The sequence below is a fragment of the Crinia signifera genome, chromosome 7 (assembly GCF_055691185.1).
Source record: "Crinia signifera chromosome 7, ASM5569118v1, whole genome shotgun sequence".
Lineage (NCBI taxonomy): Eukaryota > Metazoa > Chordata > Amphibia > Anura > Myobatrachidae > Crinia > Crinia signifera.
This window is the reverse complement of record NC_139223.1, coordinates 111,329,324-111,351,352: the sequence shown is the minus strand read 5'-3', so window position 1 is coordinate 111,351,352 and position 22,029 is coordinate 111,329,324. Positions and strand designations below refer to the sequence as shown.

Genomic DNA, 22,029 nt, shown 5'->3' with positions numbered 1-22,029 from the left:
GCCATACAGGAAGTGGGTGGAGCATAACTGATGCCTCTGAGAAGCAGCTAAATGTTCAAGAAGAATTTCCTCACTACAACATACAATATGGCTTTTCATTACATGTAAGCGAGTTGGCACAACATATAAACATACAATTCCATGCTTCATAAAGATGATAAAATCCATGTACTGAGTATTTACAGTTGTAAACAACATTGAGGCTTCGTTGGCAATGTTATTTTGAGTCAGTGCACTGATAAACAGCAATTTACCCATTATCTGACTGTACACAGTAATGGTAAGACTTCCTATTTCTTATTACAGCAGCGGTTTGAGGTTAAAACCTAATCTGTGAGCCCCTTCAAAACTATGTTGTTAAAGGATAAACTATTCGCCTGTGCACCAGAAGTCGCAAAAGTCTTTTAAAAGTTTATTTTGGCATTTTACAGGCCACAACATTTTGAAAACGGTAAAGGATGTGGGCAATTGGCAAAGTGGACATCAGAAAAGGAAAAACAAAATATAAATTAGTGACCCATTATGGATGTCTAGAAGATGTCTTTAGAAATTGGTATATGTACTGTAGCAATAGTTATTATTTTTGCAAGATATATTTCTCGGAGTCAGCAGCCTACAGCTCTGATTTTGCTTTGCAGTCACAACAATGTAATGGAGATGTCCTACATATAAAGACTGTATCCACTAGGGACAATTCCCAACGACATACACATTAAAAGAGCCCACACTGAAAGGCCTTCATGACGTGTTTCTCATTAAGACATAAGGTTGAGAAATTTACTTTCTTCTGCCAATGTTGTAAGCATGGAGCTCATATCGCCTATAGCCATATTGCTTATGCCAGCTGGGATAGAAGGAAAAGTCAAAGAGTTTCTAGGAGTTGTGAGGCGAGAAGAGTTTTGGGAGAAGGTCTGCAGAAGACCGGGGCTCAGGGTTCCCGACATGAGACTAGAGTGTTCCCCATCATCCATCATAGCATCAAAACCAATTGCAGATGGGTGTTCCAGGCCTTGAGAGTCCACTGTGCTTGTTACCTGGTTGACACCTGGAGATGGCATGGTGGGGACCTGCCTCACTGTACAGTCCATACCCCTATTAAAATTGCCATTCTGTTCATACATTTGTATTTGGCCAGAATAATAGCAGAGATCATTTTCTTTAGCATTCATACACTGCTGTGACTCAGCTTCCTCACTTCTCTTCGGAGTTGCCTCTGCTGTCTGTTGACATGGACTATGTTCACTCACTAAGTGTGTACTCCTCATACAGGTGAGATGATGTCCTGATTGTAAACTTGTTTGCCTGTTAGGTAGAGGTTGTCCAGGCGGAGGTCTTGGCTGAAGCATTACATTATTTAATACTTGTCCAGCCCTCCCCATATTGCCACGTTGAGAGCTTGACGTATTCTGATAATGCTGGTTGTTGTAGGAGTTTGGTGTTCGAAGGTTCTCACAATTGACATAAAAGTTATTTGTATAGTTCTGAGTGTTTGTTCCATGCACAACCTCTCGACTATCATTCATCATCATGCGTTGGTTATTCATTGTGCTAGTCTGCGAGGAGTGCATGTGGAGTCCAGCTTTTTCTAACACATTGGAGGATGTTGAAAGGTGGCACTGATCTTTATTACTTGTTCTTGGCAGGTGTTGGTTAAAACTTTGCTGTTGGTTTAAATCAGAATTGGCACTTTGATACAAATTTCCCTGCTGTTGCCTTTGCTGTATATAATTAAATCTCTGACCATTAACACATACATTTCTCTGCGCAAATTCTTGTTGTGCTGAAGACAAATTATTCTGATTCGACTGGAATGTCTGTTGAATGAAATTTTGACATTGGCCAAAGTTTTGCTTCTGATGTACAACTGCTAAATTACCTTGGCCGATGTGTTTTGGCACATCAGTGATGGCATCTACAGTACCTGAACTCACTTCATTCCACTGCACAGGCATGCTATTTTTCAGCACCTCAGATGAATCCATGGTTTCTCCGATAGCTTGAAAGTTCCTGCTTATGTCAGGCACAGCAGGCCTACATTGTACCATTGTCGGCTGATGGTAAGTTTTCATATTGCTTTGTAAATTTGGAGGTTGATTTTCAAAATCAGAACTGGGATTATGGTCTGCTGTTCTTCTATTTTGAGATTTAATATACTGGACAACATCGTCTGGTAGTACAAGGTCATCCTCACCACCAGTAATATCCATATCAGCTGACATGCCTTCCAGGATGACATTCTCACTGATGCTGGGTGGCCGTGGTGAGTAGATGTGTCTATGAAGGCTACCGTCTGAGCGTGTATACTGCTGAAGACTTGCATTTCTTCTTTCCATAATTTGTGATGGATGCAGTGTATTCATGCTGTTCATGCTATTGAAACGTTGAACCCTTGGATGGTGTTGGCCTTCAATTCCTGCTGTTGTCCTTACTGGGTCACTAGCACGTCTCATGTTGTGTCCCGGAATCTCATGTGAATACATTGGTAGTGCAGCATTACCAGAGCCATCACTGCATCGTCTTGGGCCAAGGGGCTGCCTGAAAGCAGGTAGGGAAAAGTCTGACCCATCCATCAAACACATTTTGTTTCTCAAGCTCATTTTCTCCATATTGGGGAGGGGTGTTGGAGGTGGGCCACCAGTTGCTGCTGCATACTTGGCTTTTAATCGGTATTGTTGAGCAGGAGTTAGATTCAGAAGTGTTGGTAATCCACTATACTGGCTGGCATCACTAGATCTTCTAGATGCATCAGTGGAAATAGGATCATAGGAATCTGCAGAGCTCCCATTGTTATGTCTTCTGCTAAACTGTGAGGCTTCACTTGAACGGCGGCTGGAAAAATTTGGGGAGATCCCTGAGGATCGGCGGCTTGTGTATGCAGAGCTGATTGTGCTTGTGGCACTATCACGTCTCTCATTAAAGTGGTTGAGCATGGTGATATCATTCAAAGACAAGTCTGAGATTCTTGGGTTTGTATTCACACCGCTTTGGACACCAATGCTGTCAAGTAAAAAGCCTAAAAGAAAACAAAATATAGTTACTCATTTGTTGAACCCATAAAAATGTAAAATAATGTAATAATATTTTTTTTGTGGGGGATTCTATTAACTTAACCCTGAACGTGAGGGGGCAAGTTGCCATTGCAATAGTGTGTAAACATCAGCAACTGTATCGGAACTTGCACTTTTAACATCTTGGACTAGCATAGTTTTACTCACAACCCTTCAAGCTGCCGCAAGGTGCGACTGCTGCTGAGCTAATTGTGGGTGCAAGAAAACTTTCATCTAATTGGACTGAACCATAGAAGTCTAAGTAAAAACTTCCTATCTCATAGTACATACCATTTACAGGGATAGCTGGGAGTTTGGTGTTCCTCACAGGTGGAGCTGTATTCATGAATGAGCAAGATTCCTTTAAAGTCTTCAATTTCTCTTTCTTGAGCTGTTCCAGCCTCTGCACTGTGTTGCCACATTGTCTTCTGAGCTGCAAGCCGACCATTGCATTACCAGAGGAGATGGTAGAGTCTACCACTGGGCCAGTGTCCTCTAAACCAAAGATGTCTCCCAGGCCTCCCTCACCATGTAAGTTTAATTCTACTCCGCTATCAGTGTTGTTGGCATTGCCAAGTGGAGATGGCTCACTGCTGCATGATGACTGCCCACCAGGACTGGACTGCATCTGAGAATCAGAAAGTATGTGGTCAGGTCACAGATGTAGAATATAATCATGTATTTTTGTAGTTGGAGAACTTCAGCAACACACAACTAACAAATCATTCATCTGACTGGAAGCAGTGTCTGGGGAAAGGGATATGGATAGAATAAAAGTAAAGGATTCAAACAGCAAAGTATATGCCATTGTTTTTATGTGGTGCATATAGGACTACGCCAATAATAGATACTAATATTTGTTGCCTTTTATGCTTGCAGAAAACCACAGCTGTGAAGAACCTGGCTTTACTATTTCTGAAAACCTTTACTTTTATTCTGCATTACTTATACCTATACTCCTTATACTGGATAACATAGATTGGTATAGATGAAACAATATGAAATATATAATGTGATGCTCCAGTCACTCCCCCATACAGCTATGAGGCACAGTATACACACCTCTCACCTTGATATGGCCTGTCCTTAGGAAGGTGTTAAAGGGACAGAAAGAATAACAATGATCAGTTAGTAAAGGATTCAAAGTGCAAAAAATCATGTTAGTACACATTAGTTAGACATTATCAAAAAGGGTAATGTAGACCACAAGTGATATGCTACAATGTTCTCCCAAGAACCATAATGATTGCCAGCTCAACATCACAAGGTTTCTTTAAGAAACACTTTAATGGTCATCTCTGCTGTATGTCACAGTTTTCTCCATAAACCACAATGACTGTCAGTCTATATCAAGAGTCCTCAAACTATTTTGCTCTGGGACCCCATTAGACAATAAAAATAATTACAGGACGCCAGAAAGTTACTGCAGATACTACACATCACATGTGTAGTCAGCAGACAGCACATACATGGCAGCATTGTGGAGGCACCAAATGATGGGAGCAGTCTAAATAACAGACAATTCAAAAGATTTGCTGAGAAGGCCGGGACCCACTTTGAGGTCAGGACCCAGTTTGAGAACTGCTGGTCTATATTATAATGTTCTCCATGAATAACAGTGACAGATCAGTTCTATATTATAATGTTCTCCATGAATAACAGTGACAGATCAGTTCTATATTATAATGTTCTCCATGAACCACAGTGATTGAGGGGTAGATTTATTATAGCAGCGCTACACTTCCTGCTTCGCCTCATTAGCGAGGCGAAGCAGGAGGGGAGACCAACAAGATGTATTAACATCTTGTCCGCCAAAGTGAGGGAGAGCCAACTCCCCCCTCCGGCGATGTCCCCTCCTGGAGACAGTGCATCAGTTAATACTGATGCGCTGTCGTCTTTCCCCCGGCCAGCTCACTGCGCATGCGCGGGATCTTACTACTCTCACGAGATCCCCAGTGCAGCTCAGAGCCAGTAGCAGAGACAGTGCTGTCCCTGCTGTGGGCATAGGGCATCGCCGCCTGCAGCTGTTGAAGCCGATAGCTGCAGGCGGCAGAAAGGTCAGCGATGCTTACCGTTCATAAATTAGGCAGGTGGCAGGCGTGCAGTACAAAATATTGTCTCTGCGCTATGCCTCCTGCCCCACACCGCTGCACGTTAGATATGATAGATATAGATATGGGGAAGCGCTATCCCCTGCCTTATCGCACGGGGGTAGCGCATATTCCCCTGATCGAATGTTAATAAATCTACCCCTGAGGGTTTTATGTTATAATCTTCTCCATGAAACACAAGGAGTGTCGGTTCTATAATGTTCTCTGTGAACTACAACTGTCGGTTCTGTTATAATATCCTCCATGAACAGTGTCGGTTCTGTTGTATCTTCCAAGAATGCAAATAATCATCAGTTCTATTTCACTATTTCCTAAGAGAGTCAACAAATTATCAGTAGTTTTCCTAAAAACCCTATTATGCTAAGCCACAAACGTTTCAAGAGCATGCAAGACTGTCAGCTGTATGTCACAATGTTTTTGTGAATCACAATGATTGACACCTCTTTTTTACAATATTCTCCAAGAACTACAGTAGCTGTCAGTTCTATGTCACACTATTCTCCAAAACCCACGATTGTTGGCTTTATAAAACAATGTTCTCCTAGCACTGTAGTCATCTCTAGTTGCAATGTTCGCTAGAACCATAAAGATTGTGGGCCCTGTCATAATGTTCTCTAAGAACCACTCAGCAATACTACAAAACATTTTCCAAAAACCACAATGTTTTGTAGCTTTAATCACTATGCTCAGCAAAAAAAAAAGTGATTATCCACTATAATGCTGTGTTTTCAAGAACCACTTTGAATCAATCAAATCAGCTTTACATCACAAAGTCCTTTAGAGAAACAATAACACCTATTGTCAGCTCTGTGTAACAAAGTTCCCCATAAACCACAATAGGGGAAACATACTAAGATCAAATGACTACAAATAGGCATATTCACAGCCATTCAATGCCATTCATATTTTCTGACTTTACAAAGGCCAGTCTACGGCTGTTCGTATTCTTTTACGAACGGTATATTCATAAGTATTTAATTTTATGAATTAATACACCATTCATTTGCATCCGTGCAGGCTTCTCTGTGTAAAAAAATAGAAATAGAAAAAATAAATAAAAAAAAACATGCGTGCGGTCCCCCCTGCCCATCAATTGCCAGCCCTGGGCTCATTGAGCCTGTTCTTGGTTGTAGAAATACAGGGGGGGGGGATTGGGGTCTCCCTGTATTTCTTTAACCATCACCAGGCTCATGGGCTGGTCCTGGTAACCAAAACAGGGGAGACAGAATGTATTTTGTAAACAAGCACTGGGCCCGAAGCCAGCTAATGCCACAGCCGGGGGATGACTTTTTATACAAGCTCCCCTGGCCAAATCATTAACCTATGGTTGGTCAGCCTGGGCCGGGACCCCCAATAAAGGGGTTCCCTATTTCAGAGAACCCCCAACCTGGGATGAAGCCCAGGGCTGTCCCCAGTGCCCCTGGGCGGTGGGCACCAGGCTGATATCCATAAAGTGTGAAATTAAGAATAAAAAACTATTAGGTTATGCTGTGGAACTACAAGTCCCAGCAAGCCTCCTCTGCATTGCATGCACCTGGCGATCCACAAGCCTTGTAGTTTTACAACATAACCAATAACCAAGTAAAAGAAACACACTTTAGTGTCATACACCAGGTCCTCCCCCAGCCAATCAGGACAGCACTCTGGGAGAGCTCAGTGGCTGGGGCTCCATGGGTCTCACCAGAGACGCACATGTTACATTTTTAACATGGGCATCTATGGTGGGAACTGCCCATAGAAGCCCATGTTAATAAAAAGTCCTACCCGGCTGTGGCATTAGGCTGCTTGCTGTTTGGGCCTGGTGCTGGTTTACAAAATACGGCGGACCCCTACTCATTTATCCTCGTATTTTGGGAACCAGGACCATCCCATGAGCCTGGTGCTGGTTATAGAAATACAGGGGGACCCCACCTTTTTACTCCCTGTATTTCTAAGCCATCGGAAACTAAGAATCAGCAGTATAAGGCAGCTTAGTAAATTTCAAATATACTCCATCTGTAATTTCGGCCCATTACAGCCGATCCCGGTCGTATCCATTCATACAGCGAATCGGCTGTAAATGGTGATCTTAGTCAATTTCCCCAATAACTGTTACCAACTGTCCATACAAAAAAGGAACAAAAGCCTTGATTCAGACCTGATCACGGAGCTGCAGGATTCCGTAGTCCAGCGATCAGGTAAACTCTACCCCGCCACTGGACCAATCTGATTGACCCCTCCTATGTGCATGGCTGCCAATGCGATTACAGCCGGGCACATGAGAAGAAAACTGTTCAAAAGTACTCACCATTGAATGGTTTAACCCTCTCATTGCAGTGCGAGTAAATCTTGACTTACTCAGTGCTGCAATGGTGTGGGGAGGAGGCCACTGTTGATGTCAGGGACCCTCCCTCCCAACCGCCAGGGAATGCCAGCATTTTCCAGGACATTCCCGGAAAATGCTGCATCTCTGCCCACAAATGTCCACAGGGTGTCAATCACCCTGCGGGCAACCTGCGATGGCTTGCCTGTGCGGGAGCTGCGGGGAGGTGCAGGGGACCAGCGGCAGGCGTGAGGCGGCGAATGGCAGCGAATGGCGACTCTATGGCGTGCCCATGGGTGGGTTCCCTGGCCCACCACCCCACACCCACAATATTGGGGGCTTGTGCTTTGCTGTGGCCGCACGCACCCTGCATCTGCGCAGACACGAACGCACGGGAGACTGAACGAATTAGAATAACCACCCATATCCTGTCTATCCTCTGATAATATCTAAGCAGAATAACAAAAAGCCACTAACTGACATTTTTCAGGGGCAATATGTGCCATTTACACTCCATTCAAGATGGCATATAGTATAGTAGAAAGGAAATATTTTGCCGTTACTGGTACATCTCAAGCTGATAGTACAAATACATCCATCCAAGTGCTGCCCATAGGCACATGCCGAATGCAACATTTACCACTGTGTGTCATTGCTTATCTACCAAACATTAATCCAGGAATAACATGAACCCTGCAATTCTGTCCCAGCTCAGAGAGAGGAACTTCTGACAGACAACCCTTCCTCCACTGCTCAATTCTGCTAATTTAATGTTTATACAAACTATCGCTGAAGGCACCTTTCATTTCTGCAATCCTAATATACATTAAACTTCACTACTAGTCTGAAATGGCTAACTGTAAATACACATTTTATCTCCATTTAATAGGCTCATCACAGGCAGGTTTATAAGCATCTGCATGCAGCAGTATCTATAATAGTAGCCCCGATCTCAAAGCTGCATACAGATATGTATCATGGGACTATAAAGTACTTACCATGCCATCCTCAGTTTTGATAGTCCTGGTTTGGAAGCAGTCTTCCCTGCCTCTAGGGACTCCGTTAGACTCAGTGTACTCTGAAGACATCATTTTACTGTCTTCGCTCTCCCTGTCTTCTTTAGGTGCAGGTCTGGGAATTGCATCATTACGTTGCTTCTTTGTAACGTGTGCCTCGGGGCCATGTACAGTCTTAACATGCTTTCTCAAAGAGCTAGGGTCCGTGTACCTCTTTGTACATCCTGGGATCTTGCAGATATATGGTTTCTAAAATTCAGTGTTATAACAGTTACTATTTTTTATCAAGGTTGTCAGAAATTAGTTTTGATACGTCTGAATCACAAACCCACAGCAATGGATTTGACCTGATTGTAAGCAGAAGCCTATTGGGGGGGTCTAAGGGGTGAAACCAAAATGACCAATGGTTGGCTTCCCCCATGATGACATAGGTGAGACTCCCTGTGATACCACACCTCATTTCCCAAAGCCACACCTCTTTTCAGACAGTGGTCCTTTAGGACCTAGAACCATGTCGACCTAAAGGTGTTGACCCAATACTTATCGACCAACATACTGTAGACCCAATGACTGTATCCCTTGGGTAGGTTCACTAAATTTTAGCTCCATAGAATATCTACGACCAACTTCACTGATCTGCTCCAAATACTGTTTGATACTGTGGGGCAGATTTATTAAGCTTGGAGAAGAGATAAACTTTAGATAAAGCGGAGAAAAGGTAAAAGGAGATAAAGCACCAGCCAATCAGCTGTGTTTGAAAAAGACATTTGGGAGTTGATTGGCTGGTGCTTCATCTCCTTTTACCTTTTCTCCGCTTTATCTCCAGTTTATCTCTTCTCCAAGCTTAATAAATCTGCCCCTGTGTTACTCAGCTGACTCTTGCCATTAAACAAATAACTAGCAGAGACCTACTGTAGGGCCTGAATCAGAAGCGGATGCAGCTGCTCTTGCTTCTGTGGCCACAGTCAAGACTGCTAATATATACTAATGCTAGTAACAGCCCTTCTACAGGTATATAAGCAAGTTACCGCCAAAATGTGCAATTACTGAGACATCCACTGTCATCATCTCTGCATGCTGGAATACCAATGGTGTTTCTTTAGATCCAACATTGGTGCACCCATTGCTTGCACCATTCACACTTGCATCAGCAATATTGCAGGTGCAGTTTCTCCGTCTGACTGTTTAAACAATAAAGCTGTAAGGACATGGCTAACGGTGGTTTGGGATCAGGGGAGAACCTTGCACGGGCCACGTGTAAAAAATAAAAGGAGATTTACATTTGTGCCATACAGGTGACTTCCATTTCCTCTCATAGCCCTAAGAGAAAACTCTGATTTTATAGTCCATGCTGATTTGGCAAGAATGTACCCACGCATGTGAGCAAGGTCTAACATCTGCATCCAATTTCAGAAACACAAAAACAGCCTCAGTTAGAAGTGTAGCAGTGGTGTGGTTTGGCTCCCCTGGAAAATAAATTCTATGACAAGTAACTTTATTCTCCATGGGTTTTAGTTTGACTTGAAACAAGATGTAAAATTCTCTGTCAGCACAAGAGGGTTTCCCGATATATATCAGGATGATGTGGGGGCCTCACCTCATTGGAATGAGTCCTGTTCTGGTGCTTAGCTCGGTCGGATGCATTGGAGAACGCCTTGTTACAGCCCTCATGCTCACACACATAAGGCTTCTCTCCGGTGTGGGACCGGAGATGCGTCTTCAGATTTTCCAGCCTGGAGTATGCTTTGTAGCAGCCTTCAAACTGTAGGAACAGGAGGGACGAACTGACCAAAGATGCAGTAGCTGTGACCTTATACAAATAAACTGTCTATACTCACTGGCTATGCAATCCTGACCATTTCACCAGTCTTAAATCTATCTGTCATGCCGCCTGATTTGTCTTCTATGAAGCAATATTTGAAAGGTTGCCCAGCCCCTGCCCTTATTTATACCTGTAAACACCCCCACTTTATACACAAGCTGTAAGAGAATAACTCTATTGGCATTGCGCTCCCACCGCTGCTGCTTCTCACCTCAGCAGTTGTGAGGTGGAAGGTAATCCTGTGCTCCTCAGAAAGGTACTTACACTACCAGAGTATCACTTGACATTAAGGAGCAGCAGCTTCATGTGTAAGGTGCACCTTGACTGGATTATAAAGACTTGATGGCTGACATTCAGTGTTTCAGGTGCTTAACCCTGGTGTTCTGGGTAACCGTCTTAGATCTCCTAATGGTAGTCTTCCCCTTTTTCTACTGTATGTGAAAAAGTATACTTTGACTCTCTCTTTTCTCTAGAATAGGAGAGGATAAAACACATGCAACTGCACCCAAGAAGTGGTAGAAACAGGTTATCTACCCTTTTCTAGTCATTTACCCTCAAAGAGCATTAACAAAAGCAGTATTATAGAGTGCCCCCCTAGGACATCCCGAGGTTCAGTACGTGGTTTGTGAGGCCCTCTGTGGGTGTCAGCAGCTGCTAGAAATGGGATAACTTTTCACAGCTGCTGAGATTGGCAATTTTGCAGCAAGAGCAGCTTACTGTGCATTTATGTGGCTTCTCCCCCGTGTGTCTTCTCATATGAACCACCAGCATATACTGGGCTTTAAACGGCTTCTGTTCCCGCGTGCAGTCCCGCCAGTGACACACAAACTCCTTCTTCTCCCCATGGATGTGCTCGTTATTGATGTGCTGGTGACAGAACACAGGGGTAACCTCATCAACCATTTTCTTATGTTATCAAGAGGCCATATATTATCTGGATACTAAGATGACATTATAATGGCTGGTATTTTACATTTCATAAGATAATTCATTTTCCTTTAATACACTCCTATAGCATATTGCGCTAGAATAATAAATGCAGTTTAATGTAACATACACTACAATGTTATATACCACTACATGTATTATAATATTACAGTGCATTATATTTAGAAAGTTGACTGTTTTTAAACAACATTTATTAATTGGTTGTTGTAAAACACGTGATCAGTGTTACTAATATTTATGTCATAAAGCTGGAATATCTGGTAGCATTTATGAAGAGCATTAAAGAAGTGAACAGTTTATTAGGCAACTCATAGATTGTGGTGGCACAACAAGAATGTACAGTATGTGATAGTGACTCCCAACTACAGTATTATTATTATTTTACCTCTAAGGGGGGTATTCAGTCAGAGATTTTGGGGCATCTACTGTATTCAATGTGTCCATTTTCAGCCACATTATCCCTGGGCAGATTCACATTTTTAAAAAGCCTAATCTGCATTATCGGAAACGGATGCTGAATTGGCGAGTTTGTGGGTGTTTTTATATGTGGATTTAACAATCCACGTGTATTCCGAGTGTCGGACTGTTTCTGACCATCAAAAGCATGAATTCAGGCTGTTGAATTAACGTCGGATTTGACGATATTCCGACTGTCGGAAACATTCAAACAGTAGGAACCAACACTGAATACCCCTATATAAGATACGTTTTTATTTAGAGATGTCACGTATTAATTTAAATATAAGACATTATCTGTAACCTTAACTTCATTCATTGTTATTCATGTATTCATGTATTTACTTCCAATTACTATTACTACAACTACGGGCGGGCTGTAATGGAGTCAGAGATTGCTTTTCCGAGCCTATTATTTTGCTTCAAAAACTAATGTTTAATGCTATTTCTATTAACTGCATATGTGTTTATGTCATTGTTAATAATACATAATTAATTTATTTTCACGGGATATGTAAACACGTTCACATACAGGGGACACAGAACCAAAAGTTAGGGTTTTTAACAATTTCCAGTGGTAACTTAGTAACATGAAAAACTAAGCCCATGGTTCTTAGGTTCTAACCTTTTCTAATTCTTTCCCATTACACTTAAAATGTTTATTTACTTCCATGTTTCATGTACCAGGGAATATCATACTTAATTTCTACAGGACCTAAAATGACCTAATCTGTATGTTAGTACCATTAAAGACCTATTTTAACTGTTAGAACCTAAAAAAGACCTAATTCTGTTGTGAGGAATGAGTAATTGTCATACTGTATGTAATTCATATATACAGATGTGTCCTGTTATATCCTAGCTGTGTAGTGTATGCAGCGTGACATCTGTAATAAAGGCACAGTGTTTCAAACATAATATGTTGCAGTTTTGTTTATTTTCAAAAACTTATATATTCCTAAACTGAATTTTTTTAAAACCTGTACATCCTAAAACATGGCTTGAAAAAAAAAAAACTATTTTTGTTTAATCACAGATTGAGAAACTGTAGCCCAATTATAAGCAAGTTATTCCAACATTATGTTTGAATATAGCATTTCCTAATATAAATCAATTTTATTTTGGAAGGGAAAACCTAAACCTACAGTTATTTTCCAATATAAATCTTCATTTCACTGTGATTTTGTGTGTGTTAATGACATATTTTCAATAAGCAGCTTTATCCGTGACTTATTTAGAGACTTCATAGATGAAGAGCCCCCCATATTGACAAACATTATGTGTTCCATCTCTCCACACACACACGGAATTTATCCCTCTTATTTTGTCGGCATGCACAGTGGTTTGTAAACAAACTTCTAAACATAACAAGCCCTCTGTGTTTAGGTGCCAATTCTTCTTAAAAGGTGTCCTGGCAGGAGAGGGCCAGCGACAGCATATTCAAATAACACATGTGTGAATGCCTGAATTCATTTTCTCAGTGAGGCCTCACATGGACAAGCTGGTCTTGGGTGTCAAATTCCTTGGTGCAGCTGTCCCAGTGGCAGTCCGTTTCATATATGACTTCCGGTTCCTGCTTACACTCCTCTCTATCCAGTTCTTCTTTCAGGTCTGTCATATGGTCCTGGAAGGTAAAAGGAAAAAGTTGAAACAGACAGGTCAAAGTGACCAGTGAAGAACCAGATCAAGGTGACAAACAGAAGGATTAACAGGTTGAGGTCACAGGAAATACGCAAAAAAGAGGATGAGGTGTTAGTAAAAGTGGACAGAAAAAGGTGTAGGGAAATTAAGAAACAAAGCAGACAGACTGAGGTAGTAAAAGAAGAGAAAACAGGAAAAAGAAATAACAGACAGGTCGAGGTGACAGGAGAAAAGGAAATCAACAGGTTGATGTGATGTAGAAACATACAGGTTCTTAATGACATTGGCTGCATCTTTGGGGTCGATATACTTCTGCAGAACAAACTTGGAGCCAGTCAGATGGCTCCAATTGCATGATGGATAGGTATCGGTTTCTATTTCTTAGCATTAAAGACACCTGACTGTATCCCCAACTAAATTTGCTGAAATGTAGCCCCATGCTTTCAAGAAACCTCCACCATCAGCTTCTATTTTTGTACACCCCAGTTCCTACGTATTCATGCATAGTTGAGTTGCTTGGCTTTGTTTCCAAATTAAAAGGTATGTTTATTGCCTGCAATTCTTCCATGAAGACTAGTTCTGGCCACACTTCTACATGGGTATATCTGGGGACTATTGGTTTCTGCCTGAGCTAATGGCATTGATGGACATATTCCAATATTAATGGGAAGTAAAGGTCCACACACACTGGCTGACTATGCCCAGCGTGTATGGACAGCACTGATCGCTATCATTGCTGGGGGGAAAGCCACTCAGTCCATACACGCTGAGTGGTTTTCCCCTTGCCCGGCGCCGCCAGCGTGCGCATGGGGGGGGTCTTTGCATAGCGCAGCGCTATGCAAAGCCATCTTAAAAGCTGCTCATGAACAGATGAACGGCTTTCCTGGTGATGATGCAGGAGCGCGCAGCAGCGCTCACCGCTCATCGCTGGGCCATGCACAATGGGCGGATTTGAGCTGAAAGCCATTCAAACCTGCTGTTTTTAGCGGTTTTCAGCTCAAAGTCACCCAGTGTGTATGTATGATGTGTCTTTTATCCGATGCACTATCCTTGGCTGAACACTACATCTCCATTCCTCAACGTTGCCTGTTTTTTGTGCTTTTCCAAGAAGCATAAACAGCACATCCGGAAACCCAAGTTCTGCTATGAAATCTTTGGGCAGGGGAGACCTTGCTGATGCAGTATAACTACCTTGTGTCATGTTGTACTGACATGGTGTATGATCTGTTACATGAAACGGTCTTCCACAACCACACCTCTGTAGCAGAATTTGGCTGATCCTCACCCTCCTACACAGCTGTTTATTATTCAGCTAATTACTGTGTCTTAAACTACATAGGAAAATAATGATTATTATCACCTGTTTGGTATTATCGGTTAATCATACACCTGACTATAAGCCTACAGAATCACTGATTGTGCAAATTAACAGTACCTGTAAGAACTGGTGCTGTTTTAAAGGCAAAGGGTAATAAAGTTTAATATCAGTACCCACCTTGGTGAGTGATATTTAATATAATAAAGAGGATGTGTGTGTATTTTCATCTTGCTGCTAAAAACTACGCGATGACGGTCATCAACTGAGATGTACAAGCATTGCCAAAATCTGTGTACTCTGCTACCTCCAAAGATTCATACTCCAGTTCATGATGTGAAACGAATCCTACTGAATATCAGTGTAAAAACATTTAATAGTTACCGGGGGACTGGGGGAGTCACGGCTCTGCATCTCTTCCTCAATTTTCACTTTGCTTCGCTTGTTGATGACTTGATTGACGGTGCTGCTCACAGCTGACTCACTGTTCTGCTTATTCTGCAAATCATGAGGAACTACAGTCAAACAAGAGGACTGTCTGGCACTTACAGCTGATTGTAAGACACTTCTCACTACCAAGTATTGGTCGCAGACAATCAGTGTATGTAGGATAATTGCAGGCTTTGAGCTCTTGAACTCAAAGCAGTAAGCGACGTGTCTCTTGTAATGGGACCCCCGCAGAAATCTTGGTTAGGAAGAAGGGGGGTTATTGAAACGTTTTCATAATCATCAAAAGTTAATTATTTGAAATTCTAGATTAAGAACAAGGTTTTCTCCTTTCAATTACTAGTTATTAATAATAATAATAATAATACAATTTCAAATGAAAAATAAAATGGTCTGTTACAGATCTGATCGCTTATCTGGTTGATGCCATGAACGTGTGCCCCGGGACTCCGGGGGTTCTGCCTACACTCATGTATGTGAATGAGGGAACAGACCTCTTACCAATTCAACATTGACTAATAGTCTGCAGATTAATGTGTGATGGAACCACTCCCTGTACTCACCAGAAAGATGTTCTAGACCTTTTAAGCGGTGTCTCCATGAGATCACAGCTTTGAGGATTGGTTCCACCACACATCTCTATGCTAAATGTATGGGTCAGTCTTAAACAGTCCTCAATTATATAGCTCATCAAATTGATTTATTCTACCTTTCACGTATATGTGCCACAGACGCAATTAAAATTCTAGGTGTCATATTTACTAAACCTCAGATTTTCAAAGCCACAGATTGACTATGCTTTTGTCTGAATAATTTATACAGACAATAATACTAAATTCAAAACCAACTGTGTTTTGCATTATAACAGTTCTTTGAAACTCTGTGGGCAAAACTGTTGACAACTGTTGGCTTTGAAAAGCCGCTGTTAGGAAATATATCCTTTAAACTTATTTTTAATGAACAGGAAAGTGGTAACTTACCTGGCTGGAATTGGATGCAGTGTTGATGCTACTGGTTGGGGCAGAAGAATGATTGCCTGTGGCCAGCGATGTCTGCTGACGTGATGTGAAAGTGGGAGTCGGATGGATGAGGGGGCTATGTCCGAATGTGGAGCTCAAGCTGCGCTGCTGATTGAGGAGTTGCTGATAAGCCACAGGGTTGATGGGATGGGGGAAGCTAAATGCTGGACTGGAGGAGGCACAGAAAAAATTAATAATTTTGTTATCAAACATTTTAAATGAAACAAAGTTGTTGTAAAACTATTTGTGGGTATGAGGGTAGTAGCAGATTTGGACAGATTTACTGCCAAGGTGTTGTACACCAATATGATAACTAATATTTGCAATGTAACAGTTACACTGGAAATGAAACATAGGGCTTTAAGGGGCATACACTTTTTGTCAAAAAGTTATGCCGTTTTGGCGGCCGTATACGCTGTTTCCACCTCGCTGTAAAAACCCAGCGAGGTGGAAATGGCGGGTGCAGGGGGGGTCAGTTGAATACTGACCCACGAGCTGTGACCGCGAGCAATCAGCACTGCTCGCCATCACAGCTCGCTATAGAGAATTGAGTATACCCCATTAAGCGATTTTCACCTGGCTCAACTATTTTCATGTACATTGAACCACTTTCCACAGTAGAAGACTGTGGAAAGTGGTTCATTTGGCTGGTAAAACAGCCAGACAATCGGCTGTGGCCAGCGATGATGCGGCAGCGTGCATCAGCTATCACTGCTTATCGCCCGCTTATCCATACACACTAGCAGATTTTGAGCTGGAAGTAGCTCAAAACACCAAAAGTGAGCTACTTTTAGCTCAAAATCGTCTAGTGTAGATGGGTCTTAAGTCTTGGTTTAAAAAAAATGTATTAAGTTCGGTTTGAACAGTAAAATAAAATAAAAAAATCTGGAAACATTTAAACTATGTTAATTTTTTTTGACCATCCCATAATTAGTGCAAACTCACTCGCAAAGAAATGTGCTTTTATGTATTCTCTTAAATCTAATGTTCAAAGATACACAGGACAGGGGAACTGACGAATGTTTGCTGCGGGAGAAAGTTCAGCCTGTTTTGCGGAGCTACATTGTTTGCAATGACCTCTCTGTGTCCAGTGTAACTCACTGCTCGATTTTCTGGTTCAGATGTTCCTTGCTATTTATCTGCCCTATATCTGTAATATAATATATTTGTAATATAATGTGTAGGTTTGGAAAATCAGTATAAAAACATTCCTTGTACACACACACAAACAAATTAGAAACCATATGGAAATGTCATTCACCTGATCGCTCCAGCTGATAAGTGGCCGTAGGAGCCGCTGGCTGCGGAGCTGCTCCGGGAATTGTTGATATAAGCCACTAGTGAGTTGGGTGACGTGCGGATCATGGTCTGCAGGTCAATGCTAGCATCGGAGAGGGGTGAGATGGAAAGAGCTCTTTTTCTACTTAATCTTGGTGTGACTCTGGGACTAGAGAACCGTGAAACTGCACATAAAAAAAATGTAAAATGTTATATATCATATGATTGTAACGGTCTCAGGAAAAGTCTACAGTAACATTAAATAGAAGTAAATATTGCTTCGTGGAGTGTACACTAATGTAGTAATTCTGCTGCCAATCAGGAGGCTTAAACAGTAGACCCTTATAAAAACCTTGATAAGTGCAGACAATTAAAAAAAAAAATACAAATTATTATAGTAAACTTATTATAGTTATACTTAAACTACTGTAACTTTAAAATGTAAGCCTCCTAAGGCAACCATATCATGCCAGCACTTCAGGACCAGTATGGAGTAGCAGCAACCCAGTAAAACTGTTAAAACCTTGCATGACTTGAGGGTGAGGGGGGAACACAGGGACAGGGTGAGGGAGGGAACACAGGGACAGATGTATTAAGTCTGGTAAAGTGATAAATTGGTGATAAAGTGGAAGGTGATAACACACCAGCCAATATACTCCTAATGGTGCCCATACATGGGCGATATCACACACAATCCTTCAATTTCGACTGCGTCTGAGATAAACCGAATGATTGTACACATATCGAATGTGTCACCTGACGCGATGCGCGGGCCCGCAGGTCGAGTGTCACCTTGATAGATATTATGTGCTGCACATAATATTTATCAAATTGCGATCAGTAGAATCATTGGCGGCGGACGGCGGTATAGCAGAGCAATGGCAGGAGGGCTGGCGTGTGGCAGAATTTGAAAAAAAATTCAAAACACTGTCCGGCTCTCTCAGCCAATGAGCAGCCGCCTGAATGTGAGCCCTCTGATTGGCAAAGAGCTCTTTTAGCCAGAGGGCCACCCAGTGTTTTGAAATATTTTTTTCAAATTCTGCCGCATACCAGCCCTCCTGCCCCTGCTTTGCTACACTGCTGCCCGCCCTCTTCCAGCACCCGTTGCAGTGGCATGCAACATCAGGTGCTGGAAAAAAAGCACTTGGTAACCACAAGATGCCATCGGATGCGATGGTACACGCATTAATGGATGGGGCCTTTACAGTGACTTTTAACCTTTTGAGTGTCAATGTTGCTTTGAGAGATCCTAAAAATATCTGCTAAAAATGCCAGTGTCGCTCACAGCGACTGTTCTTTTTGTACAAATATACACAAATACAGCCAAGAAAATGTATTAAAGTTTATATTGCACCCTAAGAAAGTCCAGTCGCTATAAGTGATGCTGGCATTTTTAACGGATATTTGAGGATCTCTCACAGCAGCGTTGGCACTCAAAGGGTTAATGATCAGTTTTTAATATTAATTGTATCGCGATAATGTATTGGTTACACCAAGCACTGGTTTATTTATTACTTTGCAGGGCAGGAGCTTTACATTTTAAGTTAGAGTAGTTTAAATGTCAAACTCCAGCCCGACCTGCAATCCCATTTCCCAGTGTCCCATCAGCCTGGCTGAAAGAGTAAAGTTATTTACATAATGGGTTCAATACAGAACTTTATTTGGTCAAATGCATGACTATAAAAGTATTAGTTCAATCTGGCTACAGATTGCATACATTAACTGTATTTGGAATCTACACACAGAGGAGGCAGAGGATGACATTTGTGGGTGGAACCTATATTCAACCTATCAATTCACAAAGAACAAGTGACATCAATAAGTGCCTTCTAACTCTGTGATATCACGAGAACCTATTTGCAGAATACTGGTTAAGCGCACAGATACCTGCCTTTGTATTTGATTGACAATTACCGCTTTTCGATGATTACATTTCACAACATGCTGTGTACTCAGTGGTGCTTTTGTTGTTCTATTAAGTGTACTGCAGTATAAGTGGTAAATCAGTCCACTCCAACCTCTGGTTCCTAGTGAACTGAAAGCCTAAAAATCAGGTTTGCCAACATTGTAGTGGCAAAGACTAAAAAGGTTGGGCAGAATAGTGGTGTACCAATTTGTGCCACCCATCACTGCCTTACGGCCTTCCAATGATAATGTAATTTTTGTCCGTTTGCTTTGCCTAATTCTCTCTCTAAAGGGTCTGAAAGGCTTCCCAGAGATTATGGATCCTCTCGGACATTCCTGTAGAATTCCTATATGGACTAAATTATGAAAGACTGCTGCTAATGAATGTAAGTGATATGTCAGACTCAATTTTAAAAAGGCTCCAACATATGGTACCTTTCTTATTATCCCAACTTCCATTAGGCCAATCAAATGTAATTGATGAGTGGTTCCCATACATATTATTTTCAGCTAAATCCAAACAGATATGAATCTCTAAATAGATGCCACTACCTCTGAGTTCCCATGCAAATTTTGCTCCACATGTACGAACTCCATTCCTCTGGAGGTTCCAATCCCCTTGGGCCAGATGCACTAAGCTTCAAAAGTGATAAAAAGAAGAATCATAAACAGCCAGCCAATCAGCTCATAACTGCCATGTCACAGGCTGTGTTTGAAAAATGTCAGACAGGAGCTGATTGGTTGATTGTTTATCACTTTTTTTAAAGTTTAGTGCATCTGGGGCCCTTGTGAGCCTGCACAGGGAAGCCATGGGTGGGGGGTACACACACGACTGCAGGGACTCCAGTCTTGGTGCCAGACAGAAAGGGTGCCCAGGATGGGAATTTAATTGGGCTAATTTCCTTGAAGCGATGTAGAGGCTGAGTAATGAGGCCAGCGCTGCAGAGACTGGAGGCCTTACAAGGCATGCCCAGAGCTCGACAAGAGGGACGGAGGGCCTGCCTATTTTATCAGTCCCAGGCCCCACAATTTCTTATGGCAGCCCTGAACCTGCATATTCCTATGCAGACTCCACTTTATCTCTCTGTAAGGTTTTCATACAATACATCTCTCCCAGGTAGTGCAGTAGTTGCCCATAGCAACAAGTCAGCTTCTAACTGGACTATGCTAGATAAATGACAGGTAGATAGGAAGCTATGAGCATCTTCTCCACTTTATCTCTCTCTAGGGTTTGATACATCCTGCCTCCCCTGACTATTTCAGTGCAGACCTTTCATCCAATTGTGTTCCTTTACATACTACGCTCCCAGTATATATCTAGATGTACAGTATATTTACTGATCAGTGTCTCATTGTATATTGTACTGTACAGCATACTATTAAATGCTGATTAGGATACAGAGTGGATAAAGCCCACTTACATATTTAAATCCAAGTCACAAAGTTGCCTCAATAAACAGTCTGTCACAATGAATAGAAGCCGGGCTGTAATTACTCTCCCCAGCTCTGTTACTGTGTGTAATGAACACCGAATTCGCTGCCGTGGCTATAATTATCCCATGTGGGATGAAAAATGACACAAGATTTGGAGGCAAAGTATTTCAATGTGTTTTTCTTGCAGTTCTCCCAAGTCTTTGCTCCATTAGCTGGCGAAAGCAGGACAGCACTGTCAGCCATATTTATCTCTGTTAGCCACCCACCTCTGGGGAGACCTGTTTATTAATGTGCCACTTCCCTTGATAAATTATAAAACACAAAGTAAAACTTTGTACTCATTTTTCTCTCCTTGTTTGCAGTGATTTATGTTGGAGATGTATAATCGACTATTGGCCCCATTAATATGTAAAGGAAGTATGTTGTCTGTGGCGTCACAGCAACTTCCCAATCATACCACTAGAGGCAGTGTTTAGGGCTACACATATTGTGCATAGGACATACATGGCAAGGAACCATCTTGCTTTCACTGGTTTCCAGAAAACAGATAAGGGGCATTCTTTTTCATGCTGGTTTAACCAATAACATACGTTAATAGGGAAAAAGTTATCAAATAACTTTGTTCATTTTTATTTTGTTTTGAGCCTACAGGTGGCACTGTTGTTACTGTTGAGCATTATGCTGTGTTTGCCCTTATATAGTGGCATATTACGTTGCTCCTATACAGCAGCCTCCAAGCCCCCCTCCCTATCTAGTTCTGCTTCTCTCTACTGACCTTCTCCCTTGCCCCAAATGTCACCATTAACCTATTATGGTCCAATCACCAAATTTGGGACTAATGTTTGCCAAAAGTGCGCTCAGTCATTTCCTTTGGAAAATCGCATTCTCTTACAGATTTCCTCCACTTCAAATTTAGCCCCCCCCCCCACAGAGCAGAGGTCAGATGAATGTATTTTAGCTTTTAATCTTTTCCGTTCTAGATTAGAGAACATTAACAGATTGAATGGATAAATGGTGACAATTACAGCATAAACTGCATGATTTCCATCTTATTTATATGTACACTGATCTACAGGCCTAAACTACATAGTCTGTGCTGTAATGTACAGTAAATGCTGTATGTCAGCAGTATTCCACATGCAGCCCTGTATTATGTTGTGGAAATACGAATGCACGGACACAATTTTAGCATGCCCTAAAGCCAAAACGGTGCCATGGCATGCTGGGATGGGTCGTTCCACCGCAGCTGGAGGGCCACATGTTGAATACCTCTGTTAAACAAACACCT

The 22,029-nt window shown here is 41.9% G+C and overlaps 1 protein-coding gene across 4 annotated transcripts in view; it reads right to left on the bottom strand.

Annotated features, from left to right (window-relative positions):
* Positions 1-399: 399 nt before the first annotated feature.
* GLI2 (GLI family zinc finger 2) overlaps positions 400-22,029 on the bottom strand; it is a 143,778-nt gene continuing 122,148 nt past the window's right edge. For all 4 annotated transcript variants that reach the window (XM_083153631.1, XM_083153634.1, XM_083153633.1 and 1 more), the window contains 9 exons: positions 17,386-17,587; positions 16,086-16,293; positions 15,043-15,156; positions 13,195-13,326; positions 11,016-11,165; positions 10,074-10,238; positions 8,459-8,725; positions 3,339-3,675; positions 400-3,013 (listed from right to left, as the gene is read on the bottom strand). In XM_083153631.1, the coding sequence (XP_083009757.1) occupies positions 756-3,013; positions 3,339-3,675; positions 8,459-8,725; positions 10,074-10,238; positions 11,016-11,165; positions 13,195-13,326; positions 15,043-15,156; positions 16,086-16,293; positions 17,386-17,587 (3,833 nt within the window). In that variant the 3' untranslated portion in view covers positions 400-755. The remainder of the gene's footprint in view (positions 3,014-3,338; positions 3,676-8,458; positions 8,726-10,073; positions 10,239-11,015; positions 11,166-13,194; positions 13,327-15,042; positions 15,157-16,085; positions 16,294-17,385; positions 17,588-22,029) is intronic.